The sequence below is a fragment of the Delphinapterus leucas genome, chromosome 1, assembly GCF_059928025.1.
Source record: "Delphinapterus leucas isolate spDelLeu-1000000601 "Yukka" chromosome 1, BTC_Dleu_Yukka2, whole genome shotgun sequence".
Lineage (NCBI taxonomy): Eukaryota > Metazoa > Chordata > Mammalia > Artiodactyla > Monodontidae > Delphinapterus > Delphinapterus leucas.
In genome coordinates this window covers 107,948,367-107,965,816 of record NC_143129.1, presented here as the reverse complement: position 1 = coordinate 107,965,816, position 17,450 = coordinate 107,948,367, and the positions used below count along the sequence as shown (strand labels likewise).

The 17,450-nt window shown below is 46.2% G+C and overlaps 1 protein-coding gene across 1 annotated transcript in view; it reads right to left on the bottom strand.

Moving 5' to 3' along the window:
• ABCA4 (ATP binding cassette subfamily A member 4) overlaps positions 1-17,450 on the bottom strand; it is a 135,115-nt gene that overhangs the window by 35,661 nt on the left and 82,004 nt on the right. The window contains 12 exon segments of the mRNA XM_089919409.1: positions 120-218; positions 701-825; positions 1,489-1,730; positions 5,492-5,540; positions 5,912-6,117; positions 8,844-8,928; positions 10,007-10,200; positions 11,144-11,281; positions 11,771-11,910; positions 12,852-12,983; positions 14,679-14,853; positions 16,634-16,723. Coding sequence (XP_089775535.1) covers positions 120-218; positions 701-825; positions 1,489-1,730; positions 5,492-5,540; positions 5,912-6,117; positions 8,844-8,928; positions 10,007-10,200; positions 11,144-11,281; positions 11,771-11,910; positions 12,852-12,983; positions 14,679-14,853; positions 16,634-16,723 — 1,675 coding nt within the window.

Genomic DNA, 17,450 nt, shown 5'->3' with positions numbered 1-17,450 from the left:
CGTGTAATACAGAGCAGGACTGAGATGGGGCCTCTCCCAACCCTGCCATCCCAGGCCCCCACCATCAGGGTCTCCCAGGGCAGCTGCTGGTGTTAGGGCAGGGGTGCGCAGGGACTTACGGAAGCCACTCTTCCTTCAGGCAGCGGTTGCCAAAGCCTGGCTTATTCACGAGGACATCTGCAAGCACCATGAGCCGCTCGCTGTCCGGCTGGTCCATGCTAGACAGAGTGAGAGGGGCTTACTCGATGGGCATGTGACTGGGACAGAGGGACAAAGCAGCCAACATGCAACACAGCAAATGTCTGTTGAATGGCTACTACATGCCTGGCATGTAAACAAGGCAAAGGATTCTGCCTTGAGGTAGCTATAGGTCTCCTGAGAAGAGGGGTAGGCTATCTGAACACCCCAGTGGTCTGATTCCATATCAGGTCTGCACTTCAAAAAATGGAGCTTCAACCCACTCACCCAACCTTTGCGTTCTCTTTCCTTCCTCCTGGCAGTCTTGCGTGTCCACTTGGGGGTCACCTTTCCCAAGTGGCAGACTCATTAATTTCCTTTCTGAGGGCAGCCTGAGGACCACCATCATGCTGGTGACGGTCCCAGAGAGTGGGAAGGTCAGGGCCGCACCAAGCAGCAGGTGACCCAGGAGCCCCACAACCCAAGGAGGTGGATGATGACATCTGAGGATGAGTCTACGCACCTGAAGAAGGTATACTGCTGCCCATATATCCAGGGGTGAAGGGTCAAAGCAGGATATTCGCCAAAAGGAGGGATGATGATGGAAAGCATCAGAGCCAGAAACACAAAAGTGGCCGGGAGCACAATCTGTGGGAAAATAAACATGGTAACTTGGGCTGTGGTATGTGGTATGTTACACATACACACATACACACACACACACATACACACACACACTCCCTTTTAAACATTTATCCAGCAGCCTCATAACTGGGCCCTGATGGAGAAGGTCAGTCTTCTGGGGAACACGATGGGAGGATGTGCAAAGGCAGGTTGTGAAGGGGAACACAGAATGTTCTGGTAACCATTGAAGGGTGGTTGAAGCAGGTCAACACTGAACCCTGAAGTAGGCCAATGCTCAGCCAGAGGTGAACCAGAGTTTCTGTTTCTGAACAAAAAGTATAAAAAGAAAAAGTGGACAATGACCTTGATATGTAAGGTCACTGCAAAACAATGAATGAAAACATGACTTCACCCTCCCCTATAAAAATAAAAGCAATATTAACATATCCACTCTTATTCTATTTTCTCTGCTAAGTGAGGTAGAGTACTTACAAAGAAGCTTTGTGTTACCAAAAAGAAACAAAGGTTGGCAGGGAGGAAACAAAGCTGACAGAACCCAAAGAAGGTGCTCATCGCCGTGTCTGATCCCATGTGCACCAGAAAACCTGAGAGAGGATGGGGAGGCTGGGAGAGGTCTGGTAGGCGTGGCCACCGGCAAACAAGCACAGCCAAAGACTGCAGTAATACCTGGGCCAGGAAGTCCTTGTAGCTGCGGACAGTGTGGTGGAACCGCTTGACCAGCAGCGCCTGCACGTGCTGGAGGGCCAGCTGCACTCCCGTGTTAAGTTGGCTGTGCCCATCCTGCTCCGGGGGAGCAGCGGGCTCCGTGGGGTGGTCGTTGGAGCCCTGTGGAGTCTGTCTGGCCTTCCTGCTAGAACCCAAACAGGGGTGTCGAAGACTGACGTTTTCTCTTTTCTGCTGAGTGCCGCCTGGTTTGGGAGATGGAATTAATAGTTCATAAAATCATTCACAAGATCATTGTTTTCTTACTGTGTAAATTTTCCCTTCATTTAAGTCAGCGACAAAATATCAGGCCAGGAAGGTTAATAAACTTTTGAAAATTCTATTTTCTGATATAAATCATCTATAGACAGAATTGCCTGAAATTGCTTAAAATCCTCTACAGTAGTTAAAGGGAACAAGACAGAGAGGTCTGACACATGTAAGTAAAAATACCCAAAAAACAAAGGTGCAGAACAATATGTGTAATAAGACCATATTTGTGTTAGACAGCATATTTATCACATGCAAAGAAACATTTTATGTATACACATACAGCCACAATGTGTACACATGTGCAAAGCTCTGAAAGAATACCTGTCAATTGTTAAAAGAGGTTACGGCTTCAGGGGCAGAGCTGGATAAGGGCATGGGATGAAGTGGGAAGGGTTAGTGATTTTTGTATTATTTGAATTTAACAACAAAATATATTCATGTATAACCTGTGTACATAAAAAAAGTAAAAGTCACAGTTGATTTGGTTCTTTCTAAATTTTTAGAGGTCACCGAGAAGTAGTGGAAAGAGCAATGAACTAGGAGTTAGGAGACCTGGGTTTGAATCCTGACTCTTACTAGATGTTCAAATTTGGCCAAGTGACTCAACCTGTCTGAATCTGAGTTTTCTCATCTGTAAAATGAAAACAAGAAAAAGGTTTTTATGAAGATTAAATGAGCTAACACACGTGAATGTGTTTTATAAACCATTGTAAGTCATCTGTTATGTTGAAGCTATAGTTTATCATCACTGATTAATATTTATTTGCAGAATATGTTGTTGGACATAGAAGGCCTAGAGGATGGCTAGTTGCCCCTAGCTGCTTTCTCCTCAAGTCTCCCAGGACAAGGGCAGCTGCAAAGGGATCTGGGTCAGCTGAGTCAACCTTTCAGCTAATGTTCACTGGCACGTGCAGTGTACCAGGCCTGCTACTCAGAGGGTGGAGAACTCCTGCAGCCTCACTGACTACCTGGCACCAGAGTCCCATCTCCACGTCCTTTCTCTTGATCTGGGCTCAGATTTGATGTCTGTTGTGGATGGCCCTCCCTCTGGTAGGATTGCTGCTGCCTGTCCTCGTGTCTATCCTCTGAGCTTTGCTCTCTCCCTAATGCCCCATCCAGGCTGGAGTCCAGGGTCCAGACCAGAGTTGAGGGCTTCAGGTCTGTTTGTCTCTGGCTTTCTGCTGCCCTCCAGAGGCCACTGGCAGTGAGCCACCCTTCAGAAATGGCTTGGACCCTCCTGGTACCATGTAATGTATGACTCCATAGACAGCCACAGGCTCCTTCAGACTCTGAAGACAAGATCAGAAAAATGCCATCCTCTAAAACAGAGCCTATTCAAAACAAATACAATTAGCCACCTGAAAAATGGGAGACAGTGGGAGTGTATAATTGAGGGTCCTAGATTTGAGAGCTGAGACCAGGGAATAATAAGACTCAAAAGCCTGTGTGACTTTAAGGCAAGTCATCCAACTTACATGAGCTCAGTTTCCCCAGATGGGGTCAATCCCTGCCCTACCAGCCTCACGAGGTTATAGTGACAATCAAATAAAACAACGGATACTTAGCCCTTTGTAAAGTATAAATCAGGGCTGAGTTTGACGTAAGAGATACTTGTAAGTGTTGAGATTAGGGTGCTGCTGGATCATAACCAGAAACTGCATACTGTGTTAGGACTTGGTACGTTTTAGCTCATTTAATTCTCTTAATAACCTTAAAAGGTGGATACTATTATCATCCCCATTTTGCATATGAGGAAACTGAGGTACAAAGAAACTAAGTATTAATAAGTACTAGGGATGTAATGTACAACATGATAAAATTAATTAACACTGCAGCATGTTATACATAGAAGTTGTTAAGGGATTGAATCTTAAGAGTTCTCATAAACAAAAAAAGAGGCTAAGTATTTACCCAAAGCCACTCAATTAGCAAATTACAGAGTTCAGGTTTGATGTTTGGTCTGCTTCACTCTAGAGGCTATGCTCTTAACCCCTACCCTTGACTGTCTCTTTCGAACATTCTATTCTGTGTCCAGAATGACCAGTCTTCTGATGTGTAATTTATTCTTCTAAAAGCACCTAATTATTTATTTATTGGCTGTGTTGGGTCTTCGTTGCTGCGCGCAGGCTTTCTCTAGTTGTGGCAATCGGGGCTACTCTTCATTGCGGTGTGTGGGCTTCCCTTTGCAGCGGCTTCTCTTGTTGTGGAGCATGGGCTCTAGGTGTGCGGGCTTCAGTAGTTGCGGCACACAGACTCAGTAGTTGTGGTGCACAGGCTTAGTTGCTCCACAGCATGTGGGATCTTCCTGGACCAGGGATTGAACCCGTGTTCCCTTCACTGGCAGGCAGATTCTTAACCACTGCACCACCAGGGAAGTCCCAGGACCTAATTATTAAGAAGGAGCATTCTGTGCAGATTAAAGGCCCTGATTCTTGAATCCATCATAGCTTCTAATATAAATTAGCATGTTTTCATTCTGGTTTTGGTTAATGTAAGTTTTTGCCCTTCGGTGAGCTGAGGGAATTTAATTCCTGTGTCTACAAAGCTGGAAAGAAGACCTGGGCCCTGTGGTGAGCTGCTCCCACCCCCTCCAGAGCACTGCACCTTTCTCTCCACTCTGCCTGGATGGCCACCTCTTCTGGCTGCCACACAGCCTAACTGGGTCATGGCACATGTGTGGACTGATATATTTGACTACTGTTAATTCTAGGCATAGCTGGGATCACTTACAAAGCAAGATGAAAACCGTGACATAGAGCTAGCACCGGAAACTAACAAAGAGGAAACAGTCTTTGCACACGAAAATACTGTGATATGTTACACTGGGTAGAAAGTGTAACATATCACCATTGGGCACCAATGGCAGGTGCCCAAGACAGCAAATGAGAATTGCCTCACAGCTTTGCCTCTGACCAGAAGAGAGGAAAATGGAATGGGAAGGGAGAAGCTAGGGAGAGCATTTTATCAGAGTGGGTGGATGCCTGTTGTTCTATCAGAAGTGGCCTGTGTTGCGGCAGGTAAGCTCTCCTGCATGTCCATCTCCCCAACCTCCACCCTCCACAGTAAAATCCACTGCACTCATGAGTGCTTTGTGTGGCTCTGAGATTTGGTAGAAATCACGGAAGGGGATGGTTGGTGGCCGGGCTCACACATATGGAAGAGAAACCCCCAGAATCCACAGCAATTATGGTCCCCACAGTTTCGAAGCTCCGCAGTGCACTACATGAGGGCTCAGAATAATTTTATCTCCATCTCAAAGAGGCCAGGAGGTCCTAGCTGGCATCTGGGTTGTATTTACTGTCACCATTATCTCTAAGAACTCTGCGAGCTGTCACTCATGCAAGCAGGAGTGGATCAGAGGCCTGGCAGAGATAAGACTAGGAGATGAGGATGGTGATGTGGCAGGAACAGGAGACCAGGAAGGGTGAGAAGCTTGGGGATGGTGAAGCTCCCAGCCTGACCTCCTTAAGAATCCTGATTTCGTCTAGAGTCTTCCCGCCCAGATCTAATTCCATTTGTCTTTCCTTTGTCAATCAAAGGAACTGAGAGTGCAAAATGCCTGTTATTTTGGGGTCAGATGAAGGCAATGGAGGAGTGTTTCCTGCTTTGTTGTTTTATGCACTTTTCCTTAGGCTTTCAAGATAGAGCTCGTGGGTGTGGTAAGGGAACAAACTCCACACTCTGGGCGCCATACCAGCAAACAGAGGTCCTGAATCACAATCCTCCGTGACCTTCAGAAAAATCTGTCAAGAAGGAAAAAAGAGAGAATTTGGTTTGGGCATTCCCACTCTCAGAAAAATCTAACCCAAGCTCAATTTTGTTGGGGATTGCTTCATCATAGGAAGAAAATACATTACGACTCTTTGTCTAAGAACATAGTCTTCTATAAATACAAAAGTGTATGTATACGGTGACCACAACTATGTAAAATATGTGTGCGTATGGACAAAGGCAGGAGGAAATAAGCCAAAAATGAAGATAGTTGCTATGCTTGGGTGAGGAATTATGGCTTTTTGCCTTTACAGAATTTCCCTTCTAGGCTTTTGTGTTAGACTCTGGCAAAGAACCACCTCTTCTGGTACCTGACAGCAACCACCTGGAATCTCTGCCTTACCTCTTCCAGGGGAGTGTCAGAAATTCCAAAACTGCTGAGCCCCAGGTCACCCAGGGTCTCCTCCAGCTCTCTGAAAAGGCTGGCGTATGCCCTCTGCTTGAAATTCTTATTTGGAAGAAGGAAGATGAGCTCTTGACCAACACATTCCACCAGCTTCGCCTCCGGAACATGGTGGCAAACCATATCCATCAGCTCATTCACATCCCCTAAGACAAGAAGAAAGGCTGACATCAACTGTGTTTTCCAGAACCTGGAAGACTGTGAACGTGCCCAGGTTCCCTACTTTCTTCTGCCTCTCATTTGAGAAAAGGGCATTTCCTTTCTCGGTAGTGATTCTTGCAGAGGAATAGCGCTCCATCATGTCTGTTTTTAGCTTAGCTGGCCCTGTGACGAGCACTGAAAGGGAGATGGAGATGGAAGCCAACACCCCACCCCCCAACTAGCGGTGTAACCCTGGGGAGCTCATGTAACACTCCTGTACCAGTTTTCTCCTCTGTTCAATCAAATGTTCTGTTCTTTACAAGCTATGCAACATTAGGCAGGTCATACCCTTGTTTCTTCATCTGCGTAAAGGGGAAAATAATGGCACCCACTTTATTGTGATTTGTGAGGCTTGGATGCGTTAATATGCATTAAACACTGAGAATGATGTGCCTGGCCCATAGATGAGTGTTAGCTGCTATTGTTATCATGAACATCATCTCAAGTAAGAAAGCTCCTGTCATCAACGTTGTTCATTCTTAATCAGCACAAGCCTGAGAGAGTCAAAACTGCTTTCATTTTTTGGTCTGGCCCAAGGTATAGGGGACTTGCCCAATATGCACACTCGGCCTTGGTGACCAAGCTGGGGGAGAACTCCCCTTCCTAAATCACACACCCAGGCCTGGTCTAACTTTTGGGAGGCCTGCACCATTTCCCCTGGGATTGCATCTGCCTCCTCAAACAAACAAACAAAACCCTTAATCCCCAGCTCACAGGAAATGCAGAAGGGGGTTGAGAAGCTGTGGAAATGGACCATGGGATGGAGTACAGGAAGCACAGCATGGGGTGTGGGGAAGCGTCCAGTATCAAGTATTCACCTGATACACTCATACCATCAGAATTGAATCTTATGCATGAGCATGTGTTACTTTAAAATTAAAAATCTGATTAAAAAATTTAAAGCATGCATTTAAAGAGACAATTCCCTAGCACACTGTCTTGAGAGGCAGGTCAAAGGGGAAGGGATTCTGGGGACTCAGAGCCCAGGTCTTGTGTGTTTCTGCAAGCCATCCTCTCAGAGTCAGGATCACCCAATGAGTTCTTTTCCTTCTTTGTTTTAGAAATGACTCATGTGGAGGGATTTCATAGCTTTCAACCCCAATCCTTCTTGTTTTAAGTCAAATATGCAAATTAGACTCAATTGTCTTCAGCTCTGAGATGACTTCATGCTGGGGCCGGAGGGCTCCTCACGGGAGGAAGCAGCTCTGCCCTAACAGCTCTCTAGGGGTCACGTTCATTGTTCTCTTAGGAAGGAAATCGAACCTGAAGCTGCTGGATTCCCAGGAATTGTGTCTTAGACTTGTGTGTCAGCCTTTCCAGCAGCAGTCCTTCAGGGCAGTAGGGCTTTCAGCGTCTGGCAGGGAGGTCTGCGAGTGTGTGTGGTATGTGGGTGTGTGTGTGTGAAAAGCCTTCCAAGGAGCTAATGGGGATTGAAATGATCTTCCTTCTCTTATTTCAGGTATAACTACTTACTGTGCTTCCCACCCTTCACAGCATCTCTCTTCTATTCAAAGAAAATAAACATTTAGAAATAAAGTAATATTTAAAAAATTCACCTCAGCCAGCAGGCTCTGTTTCCACCTTAACTTTGGCACACACAGTAATTAAATGTATTCTTTTAAAAAAATTATTCAGAAAGCAGGGAGGGGCCCATGGCAAGGCAGACTAGGAAAAAGACACAGAAATGTTCTAAAAAGATGTGTTCACGTTCACCACAGGTTCTGTCAGTGCAAAGAGAGGGTGGGAGAGTAAATATGATGCACCGCTGGGCATTTTGCCTCAGCTTTTAAGCGTGGTGCATAAATATTGTCTCGTTTTCTTGTTTCACCAGATTTTAGTTAGAAAAATATTTGTGCTAAGTAGGAAACTTTGTCTTTTCTTTGATAAGCAGCTATTTTCCCCCTTCATTAACTTGGATCAGTACATAGGTTTAGTTTTGCTCGTACTTAGGAATATGGGAAGTGTGGTATTCAAATTGTGAAGACACCCCGGGGAAAGGATGAGAGGCAAGCACTAGGAGAATGGAAAGAGCTGTTGACAAGCACTCTAGCGCAGGAGGTCAGGTCCTGCACGATGAGTGCTTCTACAGCGAGAGCCTCTCTTTGGCATCTTCCTGGAGTGGAGGCACCCCTTATGAGGTTTGATACACTCTAGTCCAAGCAAGAACCACTGGAAAACTTGGAAACTGAGAGGAAAGCTGCGAGTGTAACAGGGATGTGCAATATTCCTCAGATTTGGCATCTACACCGTGCAAACTGACTCTCTGGAAAAGTGCACGATGAGGGCTGTGCATCGCCATGGCTCCACTGTAGGGCTCCAGCTGGCACCTTTAGAACCCCTTTTCTCCAGACACTGAGGAATGTGGCTTGGAGCCAGGCAGGAGGACCCCAGGAGTGGAGGCTTACTATGGACAAGGGCAAGGAGTGAACAAAGACTGGATTCGTCATTAAAAGGAGAGGGCCTGTAGGTCCATGACTTTAACATCCCTTTGGGAACGGAGGAGGAGAAAAAACTCAAAGAAGATGATGAGCAATTGCATGACTGTGGGCTTGAGAAACACAGAGAGTGTTCTATTTGCTCCCACTGAAATGCACGACAGCCGGACACACCCAACAATACCCAGAGATGATCGCCAGACAAGAACTGAGGTACAGTCTGCCTGAGTCCTTACCGTCCAAGACTTGTTCTGGAGTTATCTCATCGACGCAGGATGGACACCTGATGGAGAAACCCTTAGACGCACAGCTGCAGGTCCCCTACGACAGACGGACGTCAGTCACTTCTATAGCATCTCCCTGATGCTCACTGAAGTCACCACCATGCTTTGTTTCTCACGCCAAGTGTAGTCAACACATTTTTCTTCACTGTTTTAATCTATCACTTCATCTGAACATTTTGAAGCTGTGGCTGTTTGATTTTGTTCTGCAGAGTGTGTGAATCAGGTACAGAGAGAACCTTGAAGGATCCCTTTGGCTTGTCATTACTTATGTGAAAGCTATAGGTTGGCCTGTGCAAGACATTCTGCTTCTCCCTCCCCAGGGATGCATGCTGGGCTGTGGAAGTCTATCCAGGACTGGAAAACCCAGAAGCAGCCAGACACTTAAACTACAGGGGCCAGAGGCATAAATAATGCTACAATAAAATAAGCATGACAAAACAACTTGAATGTGAGCAATGCCTTTCTCAGTGAGCCCAAAGCACATTTATAATACTTTATCTCACTTATCTTCACCACATCCCCAAGAAGCAGAGAGGCAATTATCAGTTTCATTTTCTATGTGGAAAATACCCCACAACAATGAGGAATTAAGGAATTTGCCTAGGATGACACAGTTTGTTCACCTTGCAGCCCAGACTTGAACCTGGGGCTCCTAACATGCTGAGTTGGCCTCTGCTGATTGGTATTTTTTCACTTCACCATTTTCAGGTTATAGTTATCAGGGAATCTTTTTCTTAGCTTTCATTTACCAATGAAATTTGGGTTTAATTAGGGAACATAAATGTTGGAATGAAAAAAGGAACTTAAACAACTACTGTCCTTTAATTAGTGTAACCTTGCAGAATAAGTCACTCCCTTCTATGTTGCACCAAACCACATGTGCAGTTTAGGCCTATAATAATCAGAGGTCGTTTAAAACTAGTTGTTTTATTTGGGGTAAAGCATCTCTGTAGGAGAGTTCAAAACGCCCTTTTATCAAAATCTACAAATGGTTCCAGAAACAAAGAGGTCAGTTCTGCCGGCTGGAGTCTGATTTAGGTAGAGGTCCAGAACGACAGCACCACACTGCGTTCCTTCTCACCCAGGACAGGCTCTTTCCCTGGACAGACACAAACCTCACAGCCTCCTCCTTGGCCCTGGATGGTCTTCATCTTGCGCACCAAGGTTAAGTAGAAGCCTGTGCCAAAGCAGTTCTTTAGGAAGAGCGGGGTGCCAGAGCAGTAGAGCCGTCCCTGGGCTATGATGGCGATGCGGTCCCCGAGGATGTCGGCCTCATCCATGTGGTGAGTGGACATGATGATGGTTCTGCCTGCAAGGGCAGGGGTCAGGGGAATCACCAGGCAGGCCTGGGCCAGGTGTGGATGGGAGAGGATGTATGGCAAGCTTCCCATTATATGGGTTGCAAAAACCGGGGGTTAATAAATAAAAACAAGTTTTCTGCAATAAAGTCTAGAATATTAGAATAAAAATGAAAACAGCTAATGTTTTTAGCATCCTGCATATTGTAAAGCACTGTTTCACAGATTATTGCTTCATTAGACATAGGACCTGATGCAAATAAATCACCGTATATGGGACATGTTTATTATAGTCAGTCAGCATCTTTTGAGTTCTATATGTGTATTCTCTGGGTCATTAAGCACTGCATTTATAATCTTTGCAAAGAACACACACACACACACACACACACACACACACACTTTGATACTAGCTGGAGATGTCATTGAAAGAAAACGGTAATGAGGATTCCAGGAAGGCAAATCGACCGCAGGATTGAACCACACCACCACTTTTACGGGCACCAGCTCTGCTTGCTGTCTCTTCTGGATCTGCACCTCTGGTTGCACGTGCCGCGACAGAGGAGGAAATGCCACACCTTGAGACCTCTCCATCTGCAGCAGCCCTCTGCAGCACTGAACACAGGCTCACTGCCCGCACACCTGGTTTCCAAGGGGGAATTTCACTGGAGCTGCTCCCATTGTTCCAGACAGAAGGGCTGCAGGTCGAGAGAACTTTCTAGAGCATTTTGGGAAGTAGGCTGCTTCATCAGTAACTCCCTGCTTGTACTTGTGTAAAGTATCTAAGGAGGCTTCATCTAGAACTTATAGACTCCCCCAAGCCAGTGATAAAGCCCCATCTGAGCATATAACTGTGGCCCTTACTATACTGAGTTGCAAAATGCTAGGTGTGAGTGAGTGGAGAGCACCCATAAAGCCTCAGTAAGAGCACAGGCGATGCACAGTGGCCATTACCTGAGCGATATTTCAGGAGCAGGTCCCAGATTGAGCGCCTCGAGTAGGGATCCACCCCAGAGGTGGGCTCATCCAGAACCACCACCTTGGCATCTCCCACGAAGGCAATGGCAACAGACAGCTTCCTCTGCATGCCACCTAGAGGTACAAGGCGGCAGGGTCACGGGAGCTGTGGACAATTGGAAGAGAAGGGCCCAGGGCTGACCTCATAAGGAAGGCACCTTAGATCCAGCAGCAGCTTGGTGCTGCCTCCTTAGATATTCATACAGTGTTCAAAACTCTAGTGGTACAGGCCTCATAATGCAGGAAAGAAAATCCCTGCCTCCTAGGATCAGACCATTTGAAGACTGTTCTCACCTTTGAGTTCAAACACATAAACATCAGAGCAAATACAGCCCAGGCTGCTGCAAGATAGTGTTTCATGTGGGAAATAATCCAGAGGTGGGTTGGTCTTAGATGGTCAGAATAACTTTATAGAATGTTCCAACCCTTAGGAGCTCTCCTGTTATAAGCCTAAGAATATACACGCGTACACACACATGCACACATGCATATGCACAAGGCCCTGTGCGCTGGGGAACCATGGATATGCCATCTGAAGCCCTGTCTTTTCCCAATACCAAGCACCTGATAGATCCTGAGCTTCTTCGTTCCTCTTGTGGTGGAGGCCTGTGTCCTCCAGCATGGCTTCCATCTCCAGCTGGGCCTCCTCCCAGGACCTCCCTTTCAGCTGCGCGTAGAATAGGATGTGTTCAGCCACTGTGAGGCTATGGGGACGGGGCAATGAGAAAGGCAATGTGCTCAGCAATTCCACTTCTAGCAATTTACCTCATAGAAATAATTAAAGATGAGCACAAAGGTTTAGCAATCATGATGCTCATCGTGGTGTTGTTTATAATAGAAAAATGAAACAAAATACCAACCCTGCCAAAATATCTAAGACAGCTGAAATAGCACATTATACAACGGAATAGTATGTACACATTAAAACTTACTGCATAGAAGAATATGTAACAGCACGAAAAGATGTTCATGATATCTTAGGTTTAAAAAAGCAATCACATTTAAAAAAACAGGTTACAAAATGGTATGCAGAGTTTTATTCTCCTTTATAATTTTAAAGTATATATGTATATCTATACATGTATAAGAGAAAAATTATATATCAAGGTGTTAACAGTGGTTTTCTATGGCTGGTGAAATTACAGGTGACTTTTATTTTTTGTTTTAATCTATATTTCCTTCCTTCCTGTCTTCCCTCCTTCTTTGCTTCAATGACTGTATATAACTTTTTAGATAAGAAATAAAAGTTTGGGAAAAAAGCAACTGAAAAGCTTCCTCAAAAGTCAGTTTTTAATACCTGGCTGAAGAGGAAAAAAGGAGTGATGGTCTCCTCTCTGGTCCCTGAAAGGGACCAGACTTCTGGGCAAGTACTGAGCAAGGGGCCCCGGGACCAGCCACCCTGACAGAGAGAAGGCAGCACCACTCTTCTGAGCAGGAAGAGCTCAGCTCTGAGTGCCAGAGGCACAGTCACATGCATGTCTCGTTGCAAGCAGGACAAAGGACCCCGAATGTGGGGGAAGCCAAAGCAGAGTACTGCCTTCTGCCCCCAGAGCTGGCATCCCTCAGCTGCGCTCTAGAGAACATGTTGTTGGAGGGCAAGGTGAGGTTAGGGCATGGGGAGGGTCTCAGTTCCTGTTCTACTTACTGGTGGAACAGGATGTTGTGCTGTGGACACATGCCAAGGCTCTGCCGGATAGCATCCAGGCTGGTTTCAATGTCCTTTCCCCTAATGAGCACAGTCCCGGATGTCGGTGGCAACAGACCCGTCAGGATGGACCTGCCAAACACAGGAGTCAGTGGTTGAAAGGCTGGCCTTTAGGAAGGCCTTGGGACAGCAGCCTCCACCCCAGGGTCGGTGATTCTGACCCTCAGTTAAACCCCAACCATCATCAGCTCCAGGAACCAACAGTTTCCTGTACGGGGCTTAGCACCAGTGTGCGTCCAGGCCCCTAGGAGGATGAGCACACCCGCCTCCCTTCTCTGCTTCACTTATTTCCTAGTTCTTTCAGGCAAGCACTGATGGGTGTACACTGATTCCCAGCTGTAGAACGCTCACTTGCAGCCGGAGATCCCTCCCCAACTCAGCCATCACAGCTCCTGGTGCTGTAGGGGGCTCAGTCAAAGGTATCCAGCCCATGGGTCCAAGTTTTGCCTGATGTCACCATTACGAAAGGCAAGGTCTTATTGAGAAGCCCAAGCGTTCAACATGTATTTGTTGATTAACTGATTGAACCCAGGCCTGGGAATTATCACCACAATAATTTTGGATCCAAAATAATAAAAAGCCCAATAGTAATGTTGATTTATTTTGTAAAATGGGAAATGACGACGCTCACCTCATGGGGTTTTTTTGGGAGGATTAAATATAGTTAATACCTGTAAAGCACTTAGAACAATGCCAGAATAAAGGAAGACTCAAAAATATTATATTACTTTTATTAAACGTTGTGTTCTGGCCACCAGGGGACATTGCATTTCACATTCGTGAAGTAATGTGTTTGCCTTTGGGGTCCTGAAGAGGGCTTGGGGCTCTCTGACCATATTAGTTAACAAGGAGGGAAATCAGCTAACCCTCCCAGCTCTGTCCCTGAGCCAGATACAATCTCAGGCTCCCTGAACTGGCCTGTTGATCAACCACTAGAGGGAAACAGAACCAAGTATAATGGCACCAGCCCCACATTCCATTCACACTGAACCGCCCTCAGAGAACATTCCAATGCAGGGTGTACACAGCTGTTCCTTCCTGGGGCTCTCTAAGAAGCCAAAGGACCTGACGACTGCGTTCATATGGGTTCCCTGCCCTGCTGCTCCTCGGGAAACCTTAGCTGGCCCTGCTTTCCTTCGCAGCAGATGACACTCAGGGCCCTTAGAAAAGTGAGGGGAGCTTCCTGACCTGAGGAGTCCATGCAGAGCCTTCATCTTCCCTGAACTTAGTTTTCAATTGCCAGGCAGTTACCCCACAGCCCCTTTTAACTTTCTCCAGAACTACCACCAACCCTCATAGGTAGGAAAAGGGATGCTCTCTGAAAGTAAATAGCGCTCTACAGACAGAGGGCATGTGATGGTGGTGGCCACGACTTTGTCACCACCATCATGACGGTAACGCTGGGGAGGCTGGGGGTAGGGAGGCCGGGTCGCAGCATCAAAGACAAGAGACAATTTTGGGAGGACCTGGCTCTTGCCCCCAGGGAACCATTACAACTTGGTGACCTTGGGAAAGTCACTTCAGCTCTCTGGATGTCCATTTCCCTGGCACAAAGGGGGCAATAAACTTACTACTCCACCTCTGTCTCCAATTTCATGTGAGGATCAAATAAAACAATATATGACAATAAGCTTTGAAAACTGCATTGTACTTAACACCTTCCTGGGACACAAATATTGGCATATTTTTGTCACTAAAACTCAATGGGAAAGAACAGACTGAAGCTAAAAGAGGAAGAAGAGAGCCAGAAAATGACTGGAGACTCACAAGGTCGTGGTTTTCCCTGCTCCATTGTGACCAAGAAACGCGGTGATCTGGTTTTCATAGAAGGTGATGTTAAGATGGTCCACAGCTGGCCTGCCATGGTGCTCAAAAATCTTTACCAGATTCTTCACACACACCCCGGGAACCAAGCCTGGGAGCTCACGTTCAAAGAAGCAGTCTAGTTGGAAAAAATGAACATGATGTAACAATGCCTTAGTGTACACATTTCCCAAGGTTCTTTCTTCAGACTATTGTCTTCTGCCCCCATGGCTTAAGCTATGACCTTTGTAAGGATGACTACAGAGTAATAATGGTAATAATAGTGGCCAACATTTCTTGAAAGGTTACTCTGTGCCAGGCATTATTTCAAGTGCCTTATATGGATTTCCTCATTTCACCCTTACTACAGCCCTAGGGGAATAGATATTACTGCGCCCATTTCTATTACTGAGGACACCTAAGACACAAGAGACATCAAGAGTCCGATCAAGGTCACATGGCTTATGAGTGGCAGAGCTGGGATTCAAACCCAGACCGCATTCACTGTCTGTATGGAGAGTTAGCCCTAAGCTCAGCCTTCAATCCCAGGTCCTCATTTCGGATGGTCTGCTGGGCATTTCCTCATGGACTTCTTGTAAGAGCTCAGGCTCCTCGTTTTCTTCCCCAAACAACATTTTCCTTCAGACTGTCCTATGTTCATTCTTGGAGCTGCCGTTCTCCTGGTCACCTTGGCTCACATCTTTGAGCCGACTCTGACTGAAACTGAATTCTTGCTCCTCAGAGCTCCAGAGTTTCTCCAGTTAGGGTGGGACAGTCCACTCTTCTTCACTCTTGTCCCTCAAACTCTGTCCCTCCACGTTTCGACTTCCACACCCCCCTACGGTGTGAGGTCCACTTGGTGTTCACTTCTGCCTGTCCTCCAGTCTCTCCCTGCTTTAGTTCACTCTATACAGCGTCACTTAATTTGTCATCTTAATATTGTAGTTCTGAGCACTTACTCCCCTGCCAAAAAAAAAAAAAAAAAAAAAAAAAAATCCCGTTGCTTCTTCTCTCTGTGCCTCCTGGTCTCGCCTAAAACTGAGGTGGGACCAGCCCCCAACCCCCTGATTTTGGTCTTGGAATTACACTTTCGGAGGAGGGTCTTCCCACAAGTTCTGCTCACTGGATTCCACAGGAGCCACAGGTCTCTGACCTCAGCTTTGTGAAATGGCACCTGGAATGGACCAGAAGCATGGAGGCTGGACCCTCTCATGCAACATCAGGTGAAGTCCAGGGGCCATGCTGCCTCTCTAAACCCAGGGTGAGGATAGCAAGAGCATTTAGTATCCACAGAGAAATTCATATGCTTAAAGAATAGAGAACATGGTGGGGGGGGGAAGTACAGAACTGGTTCAAGAGGGAAGGTAAGGGAGGCAAAGGCCAGGGGAACACTTGCAAACTTAGTCCATGGGTTGAGGAATTATTAGGTAACTTCCACGGTCAGGAAAGGCTTTTGATGGCTTGAATGAATGGACTTCTAGATTTGTAAACCACGAATGAAATGTAGTCAGCTCCTTTAGTCTCTTTCCCCCTGTGCACAGGAGCATTTATTTTTGTCTTTCCTTATAGCTCATATCCGCTTTAAGACCTAGTGACCCAAGTTATTGTTCTTGCTAAATCCTCGGAAGTCAGCACATTTGTGCAATTCACTTGGGGTTTGCCTAACAAGGGCACAAACACACCACATACTTTGGATTTGCTTTCTCCAGGAAATATGCGTTAATGTCTGGCTGGACCATTCATTCCGCACATGTGCAGCTGGACCCTTGAGAAGGTATTAGGTTTAACCCTTGTCAACAGAGACAGTCAGTTTCCTGGGTTCCATTTCACCCCAGTCACGAGGTGTTTTACTCTGGCTCTGTGCAGTGTTCTGAGCCTTTTCCTTGCCTCTGTTCTGCATTCTTTATTGAGGTTTTTACCATTTATTCCTGCTGGGTGTTCTGGGTCCTCCATTTCCTCTGTTACGGGTTCTGTCTTTTCCAAGGCCCTTTCTTCTCTGGTTGAACACCCTGCACCAACCAGAAGCCACTGTTACTCTCCTGGTGAGACATGAGAATCAGGAAAGGCAGGAAAGGAGGGGAAAAGAAGGCGGAGCAGAGTTTCCTACCATAGCTGGAAAACACAGCTCCCTCAGAAGGCCAAGTTGGCATTCCCAGGACAAGCCCCGAGCAAGGCTTTGCCAACCTCTGACCTGTGGGACTGTGAAGTTCCGGCAGTGGCTGGAAGGGCCTCCCAGCTGGCTGATTTGGCAACCTTTGCTGAGCCCAGAGGGAGTTTTGTAACAGGAGTTTCACACATCCTCTTAAAATGCCAGGAGGAGCCCACAATGTCAGACATTGTGATTAAAAATAAATAAATAAATAACAAAAAATTAACTTTGAAATGGGTTAATTTTCTTTAGCTCGTTAACAGTATTTTTCACTCCAATCCAAAACATGTCAAAGTCATGGTGAACCTTGAGTAAAAGTCCATTCAAGCTGATATGATGGGCAGCCAGACCGAGACATCGTTTCCCTGAGGAATCTACTTTTATGCGCATTCATGTATTTAGAGATTTAATACCAGAGTTGAGTCTGGTTGACATACAGGCTTGCACAAATTGTGAATTGCAGTGTAAACACACAAACGTTCTCACACTCACACATACACCTACCTCCCCCCACACCCCCAAAGAGGCACTTTTTGTAAACTTGGCATTTGGTTTAAAAGGATATCAGGACATCCTGAAAGCGGAAG